The sequence below is a fragment of the Ochotona curzoniae genome, unplaced genomic scaffold (assembly GCF_017591425.1).
Source record: "Ochotona curzoniae isolate NIBS_2020 unplaced genomic scaffold, NIBS_Ocur_1.0 contig_4064, whole genome shotgun sequence".
NCBI classification, from domain to species: Eukaryota; Metazoa; Chordata; class Mammalia; order Lagomorpha; family Ochotonidae; genus Ochotona; species Ochotona curzoniae.
In genome coordinates this window covers 8,848,992-8,866,313 of record NW_024466107.1, presented here as the reverse complement: position 1 = coordinate 8,866,313, position 17,322 = coordinate 8,848,992, and the positions used below count along the sequence as shown (strand labels likewise).

At 47.3% G+C, this 17,322-nt stretch overlaps 1 protein-coding gene across 2 annotated transcripts in view; it reads left to right on the top strand.

Annotated features, from left to right (window-relative positions):
- Positions 1 to 17,322, top strand: part of NEDD9 (neural precursor cell expressed, developmentally down-regulated 9) — a 183,064-nt gene that overhangs the window by 132,128 nt on the left and 33,614 nt on the right. The window contains exon 1 of one of the 2 annotated variants that reach the window (XM_040984142.1): positions 5,597 to 5,885. The exons of the other annotated variant lie outside the window; for it this stretch is intronic. Coding sequence (XP_040840076.1) covers positions 5,874 to 5,885 — 12 coding nt within the window. The 5' untranslated portion in view covers positions 5,597 to 5,873. Of the gene's footprint in view, positions 1 to 5,596; positions 5,886 to 17,322 lie in introns of those variants that run through there. 2 annotated transcript variants of the gene reach the window in all.

Genomic DNA, 17,322 nt, shown 5'->3' with positions numbered 1-17,322 from the left:
CCTACAATGTCAGAATACTTAAATAGCAGAATGATGGACTTGGGACTGTCCATGAAGGACGATACTGTTGTTATAATATAGGAGAGAATGGGGGGGGGATGAAAGAGGAAATCCCTGAGCTTAGGAAACCATATCTTGAAAAATAGAAATTTTAAAAGATAGAAACTCCGAAAAACTCATCTTTGGGGAAAATTTCTCGAGTTTTGAAGTAGGAGCCAAACACTACTCCCTTCCATTATTTTTTGAAACAAATTTCATGTCTATGTAGATTGATCTAAAAAAACTAGCATCAAGCTAGCATCGAGCACGGCCCTTAGCACTGTTATGTTTCAGGGCAGACCCTTTGTTGCTCATTCTGTTTTAGCTGTCTCTCTGTGGCCCAGAAGGATCTCCTTTCTAGCTGACGCCTTCAAGGCCAGAGCCGCTCTGCACCATCAGGTTGGCAACTTTTTTCAGAGGGTGAGACCGGTAGAAATGCTCAACTCTGCAGCCCCAAAGACAAAGAATAAATGAATGGGGCACCTGTGTTTCAAGAAAATTCTGGACACAGAAGTCAAAACTTTACATAACTCACATCTCCGAAATAGTCTTGCATTTTTTGGCCGTTTACAACTGTCAAAGCTGCTCAGCTCACAGATATAGAACTGGCAATAAGTGTTGCTTTGGTTCCACAAAGGTGTCCATCTAAAAAAAAAAAAAGATTTATATTTTATTGGAAAGCCAATTTACAGAGAGCAAAAAAGAGACAGAGAGAAAGATCTTCAGTCCACTGGTTCACTCCTCAAGTGGCCACATCAGCTGGAACTAAGTCAATCTGAAGTCAGGAATCAGGAGCTTCTTCTGGGTCTCCCACATGGGTGCAGGATCCCAAGGCTTTGGGCCATCCTCGACTGATTTCCCAGGCCACAAGCAGGGAGTTGGATGGGAAGTAAAGCAGCCAGGACACCAATCAGTGCCATATGGGATCCCAGTGCTTGAAGGGGGAGGATTTAGCTACCGAGCCTTGGTGCCAGGCCCTCTGTCTCCATTTTTAACAAATGCCGATTACCCAACTGCTCCCAAAAGACAAGTTTTCCACACTTCCTTCTAGGTCGCCAAGCAGAACCCCAACGTAAACACATATTCTGGGCCCAGCACTAGTGGCTAATGTCCTCAGCTTGCACGCACCGGGATTCCATATGGGAATTGGTTCGTGTCCTGGCAGCCCCACTTCCCATCCAGCTCCTTGCTTGTGGCTTGGGAAGACAGTTGAGGACATCCCAAAGCCTTGGAACCCTGCACCTGCGTGGGAAACGTGGAAGAAACTCCCGGCTCCTGATCAGCTCAGCTCTGGCCATTGTACCCACTTGGGGAGTGAATCAACAGACAGAAGATCTTCCTCTCTGTAGCTCCTCCTCTCTCTATAGCTGACTTTGCAATTAAAAATAAATAAGTCTTCAAACCACACACACACACACACACACACACTCTTTGAAGTTGCATTGGCAGACTTATTCATTCATTTAGGTTTCAAAAACCTGTAAGGGGAAGGAGGCATGGAAATCAACAAGACACCACGTTGTCCCCCTGGAGTAGGCTTTGAAGCTAGAGAAATATATGAACACATCAGTGTGCTATAAGTGTGGAAAAGTCCTTATAATAGAGCCATGTTCTCAAGACAATGGGGGCATAGTGAGGGGCAGGAGGGGTGAGTTCTGAACTGATGAGGTGGGCAGGGTGGGGGCTGTGACAAGGAGACAAAAGAGTTAGTGTTGGGACTGGGCTAGACAGCACAGAGCAAAGGGGGCATTTTTGGTAGAAGGTCCCATCTGTGCAGTGGCGAAACCACAAGGTCGTCTTGTAGTTGGTGAGTTCCCTCCTCGCTTCTCCCCCCTTGTGGCTGGAGTGTGGGCCGGAGGAGAAGGATGGAGAGGGGGAAGATGAGGTCACAAAGGGAGGTGGGCTCAGATGACAGGCCCCGCCTAAGTGTCCACAGACTCTGCGCTGGAGGCACGCAGGCATCATTTGAGGACATTAAGCGCTGTGAGTGATGTGATCGGCTCTGGACTCTGGGAATTAGGTGGGGAGGTGACAGACAGAATGAGACGGAGAAAGATTTCTGGCAGGGAACCTGAAAAGAAATCCCAGGAGTGGCTCAGGCAAGCAATTGAGGGGCCTGACCTAAGGTGTGATTCAGCAGCTGGGACGCTTGCTGCTGTGTGCTGGGCATCTACTCCTCCCTCCAGTGTACTCTGGGTGTTTCTGCTGTATTAAGCCTGCGTCCAACAGCAGCAGCAGCTGGAAAATTGCTCACAGAGTTTCCAGTGCCATTTCCCGTACTCCTGTCTGCATGGCGGTCTGGGGAGACGGAGCTCTGGCCAGAGCGGGAGGTGGATGGTGAAGCTGACAGGTGGAGACGCCCACCGAAGGCAGTGCTGGCAGGCACACAGGGCAGGGGCCTCGTACATTTCAGGAGGTCCTGATGGCAGCAGTGGGGCTGCTCTAGGCATCCATTACACAGCTCAGTTTCAACATCATTTTTGCATCCAATGTCCCAAGTAATGGTTGATATGGGGCTGTTTCTCTATTCATTGGGAGAACGTATGCTTCCCCAAAGAGTTTTAAAGGAAATAGACTAAATGATACTAATCAAGTAACAACCGGCTGCACTTGGTAAGCTGTGCTGAGACCAGAGCTTGGTCATTTCATCGGTAGCCTGCTGTCCATGAGTGTTGCAATAGAGGGTGAAAACTGCTAGAAATGAGGCTGGCTGGCTCAGGACAGCCCAGAGCCTTCCTGTCCCACTCAGGCCTGTCTTGAGCTCATCTTCTTAGTGGGTCCCTGAGTGCTCTACACAGGGAATGAATGCATACTGATCTCAGAGAGGCTGAGTCCAGGCCTAATTCAGGCTCTGTCCACGAGTCACGTCTAGCCAGGGTGACCTTTCCCAGGGTCCTGGGTGGCGGGGTCCTTCACAGTATACTTATGAATATTATTGATGCTTAGGTATCATTTCCTTGGAGTGGCATCTCTAACCACTTGATGCTAAGATGAAGCACACACTCTGTCAACCTCGGGCTGCCCTTTCCTGGCAAGTTTCCCTGTTGAATTTAACCAAGGGAGCACTTATTGCCACAAACCATCTGATCCATGCCTTGTGCTGGTGTTGTTTGTTTGTTTTTCTGCTCTCACTGGACAATAAGCTCCTGGAGGGTAGAAACTTTGCTGTCTGCGCTCCTGTGGTCCATGCCCCACCTGGAAAGGTGCCTACATGTGGGAGGTGTTGAAGTTATTCCTGTTAAAACAGAAAGATGCGTTAGGTACGCATGGCACACACACCTGTCTTAGGATCCCTGCCTCGGTTACAACCTCCACAACCACCTAATATTAACCAGATTCGTTGGGAGTAGAGGGCTGACTTTATAACACTGTATAATCCAGAGCACGTCTAATATTACTACAAAAGTAATCATCCTAACAGTTACTAATATACAGCCATTTTAAGGCCTGACCATCTGCCAAGTACGAGTCACTTCTACCTACATTATTTTGATCCTCATTATAAATCCTAGCATGCAGGTATCATTGTTATTTTCTCTCTGTTTTATGCTTTAAGACATGAACATCAAGAAACTAGCTGAGATCCCAACACATTTGCCTGAGTCCAACACCTCGGGACCTTCTGTATGCATCTAACCCACATGCTGATATCAGCTAGCCATCTTAAAATGAACTTCAAGCAGCATTGCAGTGTCTTATGTTACTGGACACAAACAGGAAGGCAGGAAGTGGGGAAGAGGATGTTTGGTAGGGATCAAAACCTTTGGGCCTGGAAAGGACCTTGCCCCAAAACCCTAACACACACAGACTTTGAGATTGAGGGTGGAGGGGGAGGTTCAGAGCTTTAAAATATTAACCGGGACAGGTGGTTTAGCATCCACATGTGCAGGGGTCCTCAGGAAAAGAAACAGGAGGAGAAGTCAGCGTGCCTGCTTAGAAAGCCCGAGGAATGTTCTCCAGATCTGCTGGAGGCTGCAGACTCCTTGTCCAGAGGGAAATGCCAGCGACCCACTGTCCTAGCTCATCTGGGCAGGCATCACAAAGCAATCACCTCCCTCCCAACCGAGGATGCTCCTGTAAGGCTGCAAGCTGGTCAGGAAGACACCTGCAAGGTGCTACACCGTGTGTGTCAGTTTGTGGAAAGCAAGACCTAGCAGAGGCCAGGCGGCTGTGATGGGCAGCTGCCTCTGGCTGGCCTCTCGGGGGTCAAATCCAGGGAACTGATGCCACACTAAATGGTCAACAGAGAATACTATTTCTGGAAACCACCTTTTGTAGGCAGCTACTCTCCCATTCTTCATGCGTAGATGGTAGAAGCAGTGTCTTAATCCATTGAGAATTCAGGGGCCAAAAACAACAACAACAACAAAAACAAAAACCAACTGATTCTGACCCAACTCTCAGGGGGGAAAAAAGAAAAGAGCTGACTTCTCCATCCAAGTCATGTAGCCTGGTGGGAGAGCATCCCTCTTGGGACAGCTCTTGTCTGGACTCACCAAGCCTCCGTCCTATAGCTAGGGAGAAAGGAGACACTTGTGCCACCAGGCTGTCCTTCAGAGCATCATGGGAACTGGCCCTGTCTGTTTTCTCTCTCTCTCTCTCTCTCTCTCTCTCTCTCTCTCTCTCTCTCTCTCTCTCTCGTTGACTCTTTCTCTATAGAAACTGTGAGCTGCACTTCCCTGCAGAGAGGCTGAGGGCCTTAGCCGGGCCCATCAACAGCAGGCATTTTATTGAATATAATAAGCATCCATGGGTTAACGGGTCAGCTTCAGGAAAGAGGTCAGAAGAAAAACAATTGCGGTGCTCAAAGCTGGAGCTGAGAATGCCAGCTCTCAAAGGGCGGAGACAGTGGTGATGTATAGGGCGTGCCCTGGCCAGCCCCATCCCAGGGGGTACCAGCTAACCTTTATCCTCAGCAAAGTCAGTGAAGCTCACTGCCTGGCCCGAGGTCCTCTGGGTGAGGCTGGTGCACAACCCACCCCCACCCCTTCCCCTAGCCTGGGGGTGCTGCGCCTGGCAGATCCTTTTCACTGAGGGAGAATTGTATTCCAGTTCCTTGCAGACTGACACTGCAAAGGACTTTGAACATTGAAAAGAACAAATAAAGCCAACAGGCACTGAGGAGGGGGGAGAGAGAGGGAGGAGGGGGTGCAGAAAAAGAGACAGACAGAGAAATATCAGCAGGGTGTGTAGGCAAAAAGGGCCGGGAGACAGAAAACCTTTTGTTCCCAGAGTTCGTTTCATGTAGGTGAATGGCTTTGAAATGAAATGGGCTTATGAAGGAGCTGTGTGGCTCACAGGAAGCTTCACTGTCAGGCAGCTCTGTGAGCTGCGATTCTCCACCATCTGGGTTCGTCTTAAAAAGAGCTTGGCCTCTTTTTCCTGTTTTTGTTTCATTCCTTTTATTTACTTATGTCTTTATTTCTTGGAGGATCGGAAGGGAAGGCGAGGAGGGGAGGGGGTGCGGAGAAAGGTTCCTCGGGGCTCCCCAGTTTCTGCTTAACCCATCACCACCCTTTGGGATCACGTAAAAAAAAAAAAGCAATGATGGCATTACAAGTTCTTTGTCAGGAGTTTTTGCACAAGTCAAGAAGGGGTGGGCGGGGATCTGGGCATTACCTTGCTTCCCCCACTAGCCAATGGTGGAGCGGTATGCAAACGAGAGCCGCGCTGGGCCTGCCTCAATCAAAACAGTGAGCTCAGAGCTGGGAAGGCGCGCGGGACTGCGGCTGCCCGGCTGGCTCTCCCGGACCTGCACCCGAGCAGCCCGCGCTCCATGGGGCTGGATGCCGTCTGACTAGCCTGCGAAAACGGCCCCCTGCCCCGCCGCCGAGATGAAGTATAAGGTAAGAGAGCTGCAGCCTCTCGCTTCCGGAGCCAGCAAGGGCAGCTGTTTCTGCACGGTCCCTCCCTAGCCTGTGCGCGGGGAAGGAGGCGTGCAAACAGGCCAGCCCAGCCCCAGGCGTAGAGACCTGCTCCCGGAGGTGATGGGCAAGACCCTGAAGGTTGCCGTGGCTACTAGTGACGTGGTGGGCTGAGGGCTGGCAGCCGCCGCTGTGGATCAGTGGGTGTCTAACTCCAACCAAGCAGGAGCTCCGGACCCCGCCGTGCCCCCCTCGGGCCAGGCCTGGACCTCCCTGGGGAGCGCTCATAGTAAGCCGGAGTCCCAACTGCTGGTTGTCTCGGACCGGCTCTCAGAGCAAAGGTTTTCAGCCATTCCTTAAAGCGTTTTTCAGAGAAGCAGTTGGTCCTGTGTGGTTTGGGGGTGGGAGGGGCGGCGAAGAGGGGAAGGGGCGGAGGTGGTGGGAGAGAATGAAAAAGCCCAGACACGGCGTTGTACAATGATGATGAGGTGTAAATGAGTAATGGAGGGGGCATTTCTCGAAACTCTTGCTGATGCTTGAATGGATTCAGGGCGTGAAGATTCAGGCTGGTTTTTTCACCTCCAGCGGTGCCGTGGTCGTCATCCTCAGGCGAGCAGCGTTCTTTTTCCGCACCGTTGTTGGTGTGTTTATTCTTGGCTGGGGTTTGTGACTGGCTCAGCATATCCCATCCAGAGAGGCTAGCCGCTTCCAGGAGACGTGGAACAGGAGCAGACTGCACTGCAAGGAATTTGTCTCGAATGATGGATAGACCTGAGTCCCCAGTGCTTCTCAACAGAAGGGCTGTTAGAAACATGAATTCTGGCCAGGCAGCCTTGCTGTGGGATCGGCCCACCCTTTTTGGATGTGAGGTTGTACATGCTTGGTCTCACTTAATAGCCCCCTGACTAACCTTGGTGATAAATCATTTGTTCAAAAGCCCTAAATCGAAATGTTGAAAGTCCTTATTGCCACGCAGGCGCTGCAGCCCTTGAAAAGACGATGAGATCTGGTCATCCGAGTATCAGTTACCGCTGGGCTATCTGTTCTCCGTGTGTCTGCAACAGTTGGGAACAGTAAAGGGAAAAAAAAATCAACCCCGAAGATCATTCAAATTTAGGCTAGAAATCCTAGCTGCCCAAAAGTCGGTTCTTGGGGTGATCCCCCCTCGTGCTCCCCCAGGCCCCTTCTTTATCACAGACATCAGGCTACGACTAGAAATTACGCATTCTGAGGTGACCCCCCCACCTCCCGTTACGGAATAAAAACTGGCTAGGAGAGGGAAGAAATTCGTCCATGCACTGCCAACTGGGACGTTAAACCGAGCGCTGTAACGTAGAAGGTGATGAAGTTTTAAGTCACTTTTATGCAGTGACCTCATCATGTTTGGCAGGACTGTTTATGGAAAGGTCAGGGTGAGTGACATATGTCAACCATGCCTGGACGTCACGGGCGACCTGCCTCTCTCCTGCGCGTTGCTGTGTTGAGCACCCTGCCCCGTGAGGCACATCAGGAATCTCACTGGCTTGGGAACACATTTGCCCCCAAAGATCTGACTCTTCCGGAATGAACAAATGACAAACTATGCCCTCTAGGGACTGCCAAACGAACCCAAAGCTGGAGCAATCCCCCCGCCCCTTTCTCTTTCTTATAAAGTCTGTTTTCTCATTCCTAGTAACGCATGCCTTCATTGCAGCAGAGGCTTTTGTCATTTCTGGTGGGGGAGGTGCTACAAAAGTCGTGGGATTAGCTCCCATTCGCTGAGACTCACGGAGACGGTCGTCACGGCTAACTCTCCCGGTGACTCCCGAAGGGGGAGATTATCCATTCACTCATTTTCAGATGCGCAGATTGTCGCACAGTGAGGCTAAGGAATTTACGCAGTGGCACGCAGCTGAAAGCAAGGTGCATTGCATCCAAAATTCACAACTTCAGCCACGTGAAAACCACCTTTGACCTTCCAAAATCATCCCGACAAGTGGTTTCTGTTCCCCAAGTTCCAGGCAATAACATCCCAGCTTTATCTGCAGGTTAGGGTCCTCTTGTTGTTTGGTGGATTTTAAGTCAGTGACGCTAGAAAGCAAAATGAAATGTACGTTTGGCAGTTATTTAATTCAAGCTGCTTAGGTAGTAAACCTAGATCATTATTAGGTTATAAAATCCTGGAGTAGGAATTACCTCCCCCAAACACCGTGTTGTTCTAATAAATGATAAGTGTAGCACCCGACTGTAAAATGTTCATTGAGAGATTTATAAACCCTTTAAGGTTCTTTATGGCAGCCAGCAAGATTATCTGGTTTGGCCACTTCGGGGATCACAACCAGAGAGCAATCAGGCTCCACTCACTTGCTCTTCAAACATTCCCTTGCACCTCCAGGCGAGCCAGCGATGTTTACCCACAACAAGAGAACTGCGGAATGTAAGCTCTTATTTTAGGAACACTTTTCTGGTTAGGAGATATCTGGCCTATTTGTAACTCGTTGTGTCTTGTAATTTGTTCACGGGAAGTCCCTCTCCTATGTCTAATATTCCATTCTTCTTAGAAGGGAATCAGTCTGAGGTTATGTATGTGACAGTAAGCTGCAGGGCCTTAATTAGTAAGTTGATAGAAGGAGGTGGTTTCAAGAGAGGAGGGGAGGGAAGGAAGGTGGCGCCTGCACGGTCTTGATTTGCTTGTTCTTAGTAGGTCTGGAAGGGATGGTTGCTAAGGGTGCTGGACCCGGAAGGGGCTCTGCCCAGCTGTGTTTGAACAGAGGCCACCCAGACCCCGCCCACTCGGGCCCTCAGCCCTGAGCAGCATTCAGAGGCGCTGCCTGTCTCATCTCTAATGGCTTGCTTCGCTGCGCCAAATTGGTGAACACTTGCGTGCCTCCATTAAAATTCTAAGCTGTGCATCTAGTCTACCATATAATAAGCGTCTTCTTAAACGTTTTAACTGAAGAAAAATTACAGGTGGGTTTTCAAAATATGGTTAGGCATGCTGCACTCAAAATTCCCATTTTGGTATTCTGCTTGGAGAGGAGGGAGGGTTAGCAAGTCAGGAAAAGAAAATGGTTGTCATACAAAGTTTTGAGGGAAACTTTGAAGTGGTTGTTAGTTTCTCAAGCCACTCTGAGAAAAACATCATAGAGTGTTCAGTGTAGTCAATATGGCCATTCGTATTTGCCCTATGAAATCCTCAGTTCTTTCTTCGCTTTGGATAGTTTGCTTTTAAGCCTTCAATTTTTCTCTGGTTTGTGGCAGCCAGTCGAGAATTTGAGACTCCTGCTTGAACCTTGTGTGAGGCTTATGAACTGAAAAGCACAAAAGATGGCTTTGAAAACTGTTAGTGTGTTTGCGTATGTACGCACGCAGTTAGCAAACTGAGCCAGCTGACTTGTGCACACAGAGATGAAAGGCCCCGCAGAACCCAAGGTGAGCTGTGTGTTCAACGGGCCTTAGCATTCCTGCTGGAACATGCAGGAGTCCCGCTCTCCGGATCGCTTGGTGGCTTGCCTCTCCCCTCATCCCTGGTTTTCTCCAACAAAACAAAACATCTCTGTTTTTCAACCCCCTTTGCCAATTCCCTGCCCCTTTGATCCTTTAGGATCTCATTGTCTCTGTTGCATTTGAGCATTCCTGATACATTTTTAATTCCCAGATCTTGTAAAGTTTTCCTTTCCCACCCACGGGGGCTACCCGCCCCTCCTGCCCAGCCCGTGCCCCTTATCTTGCCTCTCCTTGGACTCTGCCGTGGGAAATCTGCTTCCCTCACTACTGCCACTCATTGCCTACGTGACCTGAGTAGTCTTTCACCTCCCACTGGTAATGTCTCCTCATCTCGCCACTCCATAAAGCAATCGAGAGCCTAAACCTTGGCCTCCTGGGTGGCCCGATCATCCCCAGAATAGCCTATGTTTGTCACCTCTGTCCTCCACTGTTTGCACTGCCCTATTTATTAACCTCCCTCATTCAAATCGCACCCTCTTGGCAGGGCAGCTGGAGCTCTCCGCACCACACCAGTTTTCATTTACACAGGAGACTCACCCTTTGTAACAGGTGGGTTGACAGACACACGTCCTGCTCGTGGAAGTAGACAGAAATGTAGTGCTGGAAGGTCTTATATTAGGAACATGATAGAATGTGGGTGCTGGAGAAAGGCAGTTCTGCCTCTTGTGGCTTGCAACGCGGTGACCTTGGGCAAGTGAAGCCCTCTGAGTTTCAGTCTTACCTACAAATCATGGGTGATATCCTCCTTGTATAACATTCTCAGGCTCAGGAGGTTATATGAATATCAAGTGCGTGTCCCACGGTTCCCGTCATAGGGTTAAATAGCCGCTGCTAGCTGGTTCTAGCTCTATGTGGCGGATGTACAGAAGATGTTGAAAGGATAGGATGACTCAAGAGGTCGTGACAGAATTTCATCAAATCCCGGTCATTAAATCAAGGTTGTTGAGTATCATAGAGTATTTCGGGAGCCTGAGTACGTATTGTAGAAACACAGATCCCAGACCTGGGAGTCACGCTCCTTTGCCAATGGCCCACCTGTGATGTATCTGGGACTTGATTTCTCCATTGTTGTCAATATGTTGTCATATTCTGAAATTGGAAAGGAGTGGGCACTCAACAGATGCTCATCAAATCCAATTCTGAATTATATATTGAGATCACCATCTATACGGATCTTGATGCTGGCATGGTGGAAAGGACACAGATTGCGTTCCAAATCTCCCCATTTGTTACTTTGTAATGATTATATTTGTAAAAGATTTATTTATTTTATTAGAAATGCAGATTAACAAGGAGAAGGAGAAACAGAGAGAAAGATCTTGCATCCACTGGTTCACTCCCCAAATGACCACAATGGCCAAAGTTGAGCTGATCCAAAGCCAGGAGCTAGGAGCTTCTTCCGGGTCTCCTCCTTGGGTGCAGGGTCCCAAGGCTTTTGGTCATCTTTTATTACTTTCCAGGTCACCAGCAGGGGGCTGAATGGGAAATGGAGCAGTCGGGACATGAATCAGCGTCCATATGGGATCCAGGAGTTTGCAAGGCAGAGAATTAGCCAATCAAGCCATTGTACCTGGCCCTCTAATGATAATTTTAAGCTAGGAAATTTAGAGTTCCATTTCCCCTCTTTAAAAAAAAAATGAGGGTGATAACATCTGCTTTATCAGAGTTATTAAGATGAGACAAGGCAACTTCAAAAATTTCCTGGTAAAATGGGACTTAAAGATGATTTTATTTTGGTGCAAAAATAATTTTTTTGAATCCTTTGTACATGTTCATATATACAGAGACCTAGAGAAGCATTATGTAGATAAAAGAGGAAGTAGTCACTGAATTGTTTATGCACAACAAAAAATATTAGCATAACAAAAATTAGTGAGGAAAAGAAAGCTGTTGATGAAGAAACATAATAGGAAAGTCCAGGAAAAGTGTTTTGGTGAGAAGTTCAGGACGGATGCTGTCCCAAATCCCGAGGCCATCTGAGTGACGTCAATGCAAGGCCAGGGGTCTTGAGGATCTATTTCTAGGTCATTTTGGGGTTACAAAGAAACCTAGACAAATTGACTTGAAAAATGCCAGCCACCAGGGCCATCGCCCTACTCTGCAGAAGCATACAGACTTAATTACCAGGCCTCTGCGCCAAGACAAACTCAACACAGCCACTGGGAAGAAATACTATATTTCCAATGGCAAATGTCAGAGTGAGTGCCAGTTTCCTAGGTGATGGGTGATTGCAAAGAGGATGGATATGGGAAGGGGACAAGGAGAAAATAAATGTCCCTGTTTATATATGGTAAACAGCACCCCCTCCGTCTTATTTATTTTGGGCATTCCAGACATGTCCCTGCAGTAATTCTTCCTGGCGAATGGGACTCTGCACGGCTCGGGAACATCACAGCTACAAAAGGCTCTTGCCGAGGAATCTTGCTTTCCCAGTAACAGCCTTCTTTTGGCCACTTAAGTTCAGACTCTTGAGAAGGTAGTTTTAGTAAACGATGCACTCCAGCTGGATTTGGGGAAGGTGAGACAGGCTTTCCAGGAAATCCGAACAGTGGTGGTGACCACAGTCTCTCAAGGCAAGGTAGTAGTTATAAGATTGCCCCGAATGTTGCTAACGTGAAATGTTAGTATTTATGTTGACCAAAAAATGAAGATGGAGCAACTATGAGTAGGTGAAAGTGCAAGCACTGCAAACAGCAGAACTGATCAGAGCCCCCTTTGAAATGAATTTGAATTCTTTACTCTGGGGTGTGTGTGTGTGTGAAGCCAGGGGGCTTCAGGACTGTGGAAATTTTAATTTCAAAGACAAATCCAAGGGCAGACAGGCAGCTTAGTGGTTAAAATATCACCATGTTCCACATCAGAAAGCCCAGGTTTAATAGCTCTCTGCAACTCCTGAGTTCAGCTTCCTGCTAACGGAGCTGATGGCTCAAGTCGTGGGTCCCTGACACCAACGCGGGAGACCTGGATTGGATGCGTGGCTCCCAGCTCCAGCCCTGGCCCAGTCCCAGCTGTTGTGGGCATTTGGTAAATAAGCCAGAGAAATAGGCTCATTCTCTTTCTTTCTCTCCCTCTCACCATCCCTCATAAACGAAAAACTAAAGTTCACTTTGCTGTCAAAATTTGCGGTTTCCCCATAGACACATCTCCCGTGAAGTTCCTGAAAAATCCCTTCTTGTGTGTGTGTTTAACTGTGAAGCTCCGTGGAAGCTGAAAGTGATCCATACAGGTGCAAGGTTAAGATGGTAATAGCATCTCCTTCCTACTTCTTTAAGTGTTACATAATTGCCATTTTTTTTTCCTAATTTCTTCCCCTGAGACAGACCATGTCTGTCTTGGTGCCATGTCTTGGTCAATGTGAGTTAGCCCTAATCGCATGAATTTGTGGTTGTCGACTTGCTACCCTCAATTTAGCACCTCACTCCCACAGGAGACGTGGCTAGCTTAAGACTCAGCTAGACCTCTCTGTCCTGAAGGCTCTGCACTTGACTGATAAAGTTGGGCTTTTCTGCCGCTCCAACTCCTGCCTCCTTCACGGAGAAGCACAGCATCACAGCTAGTGGTGATAGCCCAGTGGACTGCCCGGCTCCACTCCAGCCTCCTGGAGTTCAGCATGGGCCACAGGACATGTCAGTCGCTTGCTAATGAGGTTTCCTTGGTTGTTCTTGGTACTAGACATCCGTGGTGTGACTTAGACTTTGGCAGGAAATGGGTTTGTGGAGCAGCAGTGTTGCTGTATTATCGCAAAGTGTGAGCAAGGCACACTTTTGGAGCCCTTCTCTCTCTCTCTCTCTCTCTCTCTCTCTCTCTTTTTCCTGCTGGAGTGCAATCCTGGGCTGGAACTTCAGTGTGACCCTCTGAACGGATGGCCCTTTACACGCAGAACCAGTGTGATGGGCAGGCACTTAGGTGGAGCTCAGGAAAGGGAAGAAGAGAAATCAAAGGGGCCCAAGAACCATCTCTCTTACAGCCTCATGAGCTGTAGAGCTGGGCTTCCAGGCTTCAGAGGCAGAGCCTCAGATCTGGTCTCCTGATAAGAACCGTCTTCGTCAAGCAGAAGACATGTACATTTTGACTGAACCTTTCTCTTTCCAAAGACCTAAATTCAACCAAGGAAGGAAGATTCATTAGCAGGAAATTCGAGGGTGCTTTAGGGGTTTGCGAAAAGTGGCCTTAAAAGATACTTTCAATTTGGTGCAAGAAAGCTTTGAAACTCACACATACTTTTTCACAATATTCATTTCGCACAAACATTCTGAAGACACACCCCCCCCACCACCAGCAGCATGGATTTCAAAAATTGTTGGGAACAAAACAAACTTAACTTTGGATTCTGTTTTCCATGAATTGTTCAACGTTCACGCATGTGTTTTGGAGTCCTATAAGCCAAAGGCTGGGATATTTAGTCTGAGGATGAGGAAGACTTCCGAAACTCAAGACTGTTAGAAAGTTCAGGAACACACACACGTCACTTTATAGGCAGTCAGCATGAGCTGCTCCAGCGATCAATGAACAAGGCACTGTGCCATTTCTCTGTGCCCGAAAATACCTAAGGGGCTTTATTGGGGTGGTGGGGCGGGGGAAGATGTAGTCAAATTCTATAAAGAGCTCCTTTTCTATGTTCTTGCAGCCATAGGCATCTTCAGAAACGAAGGCAAGCGCATTTTGAAACACAGGCTTGGCTGGAACACCTGAGCACATTTAACAGTGAGGGGGATTGTATTTCAGTCATTCTTGTCTTAAACCTGGCAGGTAGCTCTGGCCTCATAGCCCACAGCACAGGCATCAGGCCTTCTGCCTCCTTATTAAGATCTTAATTACAGGCGCAGCCCAGTTCGTTGCTGAAGGGAAAGAATTTTGTTTCTCTGAACTGCGTCTGCTTTTTGGCGTGGCAGGTGTAATCATGATGAGATCATTTCTGGTTTGTTTTCTTTTCCTGGAGGAATTTTTTTTTTTTTGAGGGGGTGGAACACAGTTCTTAAGACACAATTTCATGAGCTCATCAGAGCACAGCCGTAAGAACTGAGCTCTGATTTTATAGAGACCCTTTCTTCTGAAGAAATCTGAGCGTTTCACATATATCATTTCATGAGTCTTTGTCATATCGCTATAAAGAAGAACATGTTTTTCATCCTCGTGGTGTAGATGGGCAACCGCCTCAGGGATCAAGGCAGAGGTTGCATGGCCATGAGCCTTGCAGTGTAAGGACTCGGTTTCTTTAATTCAGTCTCGTGCCTGTTCCTCTGCTGGGTCAACACCATTGGCAGTTAATTCCTTGAAGTGGGGTACTGTCCTCTATGATGTAGAATGGTTAGCAGCATACCATGCCTTTAACACACACTCCACCTGGTGATGAGCCCCAAACCATCTAAATATTACCAGTTGTCCTGGGGGAAAGAGGGACAAAATCCACCCTAGCTGAGAGCCACTGGTTTACTCCATTTTACTTCCATTTGCTTAAAAAAAACAGTTGGCGTACTAGTTTTGCCAAATAAAAACACAAAGATACTCCTATGGAACTGCTGGGTAGCACTTTATCACAACTGTAGTTAATCTCAATGGAATAAGGTTTAACCAAAAAAGTCACTTCCTCTGACATGCTTAGCCTCAATTTGTTCACACGAATACCGCAAAATACTAAGAAGCACAGAGTCTCCTTGGGGTCAAATGTCAAACCAACAAACTATCTCTAAGACAATTTCAAGTTTTCAGTCTTCTCTGGACATGGATATCTAATCATGGAACATGCATTTAGAAGTAGGGATTTAAGGACTCTGTTCCACTCTCAGCCACTGACTTACAGTAGTCACGGGAAAGAGCTTGTCTCTACTCTGGGGCATCGAGCAGTTCCAGCCAGAGGTTTCCCTCTGTTCCGTCTGACCTACCATCTTTGCTTCCCCTTCTAGCTGAAAAGTTACAGCTTCCAGAGCTTTCTGCTTGAGATGCTCCAACAGCACATGGCGATTCATGTCTCTCAGCACAGAGCTTGTACTCAATGTTTTAAAATTCTTGGAAAAACTTGGAGATTAGGTAGGAGATACAAAAATTAGATACCAAACTCAGGTCCGGTGGCATCTACCAGCGTTCCAGTGGGGTTTGAGATCAACTGGATTTTAAAGTGATGTTGTCAGCAAATGTATGTCCCTGTACTGCTTTAACTATAACCTGAGATTGCATAGCTTGGTGCAACCAGATAAGATAGGGGATGTGAAAACAGGCAGATCTTTTCCTTCTTTTGGATACCTTCTTAGGTGATATGACTTCTGTCATTTAGCTTTTGATAAAGGATATAATTTTTTTGGGAAATATACTGTAATATGGTGGACTGAAATCTCCTCTTCCTTTTCAACTTTATTCTCATTTCTCTTCCCCAGTACCTGAATGTTAGAGGGATTTGTCTAGGCAGGCAGACAGATATGATCTGGTGCCAACACTGTAATGTTGGCTGAAATCCAAGTGGTGGTTTTATTGTTAATAAAACCTATCTTTTGGGTGAGTGGGTGTCAGGCCTTCATCATTATATGGTGCCTGTCAGATTTATCTAGGGACAAAACCATGAAAAGTGCTTGTGCCTGCTCCATGTGTTTGATCCTTTGCCAGTATTCTGTGCAGAGATGCATCAAAGCCAGGCAACCTGGGACAAATGCTTATAAATTCCAAAGCTTCACAGCAATGGTTCAAAACTTCAAGATGGGGAAGATTCCCAGAAAGGGCATCCTGGTCCAGTGGCAAAAATCTCAACACATCTGATTCCACTGCTAATCAAAGCTTGAGACTTCCCCGGACCGCCAGGCAAACTCCTTGGATTAGAATGGTCCCTTCTTAAACTAAAATTCTACTCTAGTCAGTTCTGGTCAAGCCACAGGTGACTGTTGACTCTTAGATACCTGGAGACCTAGGTGTTCTTCCACCTTCTTCAATACCCTTTGCGATTGTATGTGTTTGAGTATGTGTGTGTAAGGTGGGTATACTTAAACATTATCTATGATCATCAGGCTTCTGAAGGAACGCTTTACTTTTCTCAAATGCTGTCAGCAATCTTATCTTTCACCATGGACCGAAAAATAATAGATGTCAACATGACATTACACACATAAACACATGTAGGCTACCTACCAACCCATTTCATAGCAAACAAAGTATTTGTTCTGAGCTGTTTTTTTTTTTTTGCCTTAGTGGTAAAGATAGATAGATAGATAGATAGATAGATAGATAGATAGATAGATAGATAAATGGCCTTTGACTATTCTGAACCTGTAGAATGTTTTTTTTTTTTTTCAATCAAGGGGGAAAAAAGGACAGCATTCAAGTGCATGGAATGCAAGAAACCCAGATTTTGAGGAAATTATTTTTAATTTCAGAGCTGTGCTGTCCATATCATGCTAACCAATCTGATCAGATAGGAAATCCTCCTTGAGATAGATCTGAAGCTCCAGCAGTAAGCATCAGATATTTTCATCAGTAACATCATTTTGGTATAAAGGCCAAGGAAACCATGCTAACTTCCAAATGATCCCTCATCAAATAGGAATGGCCCATGAGGGAGAGATGCTTGGATTCTCAAACGCAGGAGCCTTAAGGGCACACACAGGGCAGCTGCCCCACAGAGCATAGAAGGAGTACTGGCAGTGTGCCATCTGTTTCAAAGATTATCATGGAGAGGGGGAAGGCAGGCCTACTTTCACATTTCTTAAAGTGTCTTACACTCACAAATGCTCCCAAGGGGGACTGTTGTCATGGTGCAGTGGATTAAGCTCTTTATACCAACACCCCATATGGGTTCAAGTCCCAGCTTCTCCACTTCTAATCCAGCTCCTTGCTGATGTGCCTGGGGAAGCAGTGGAAAAGGCCCAAGGGCATGCACTCACCTAGTGTTTCAGGCTCCTGGCTCAGGTTTAGAGCAGCTCTGGCCATTGTTGCCAGCTGGGGAGTAAAC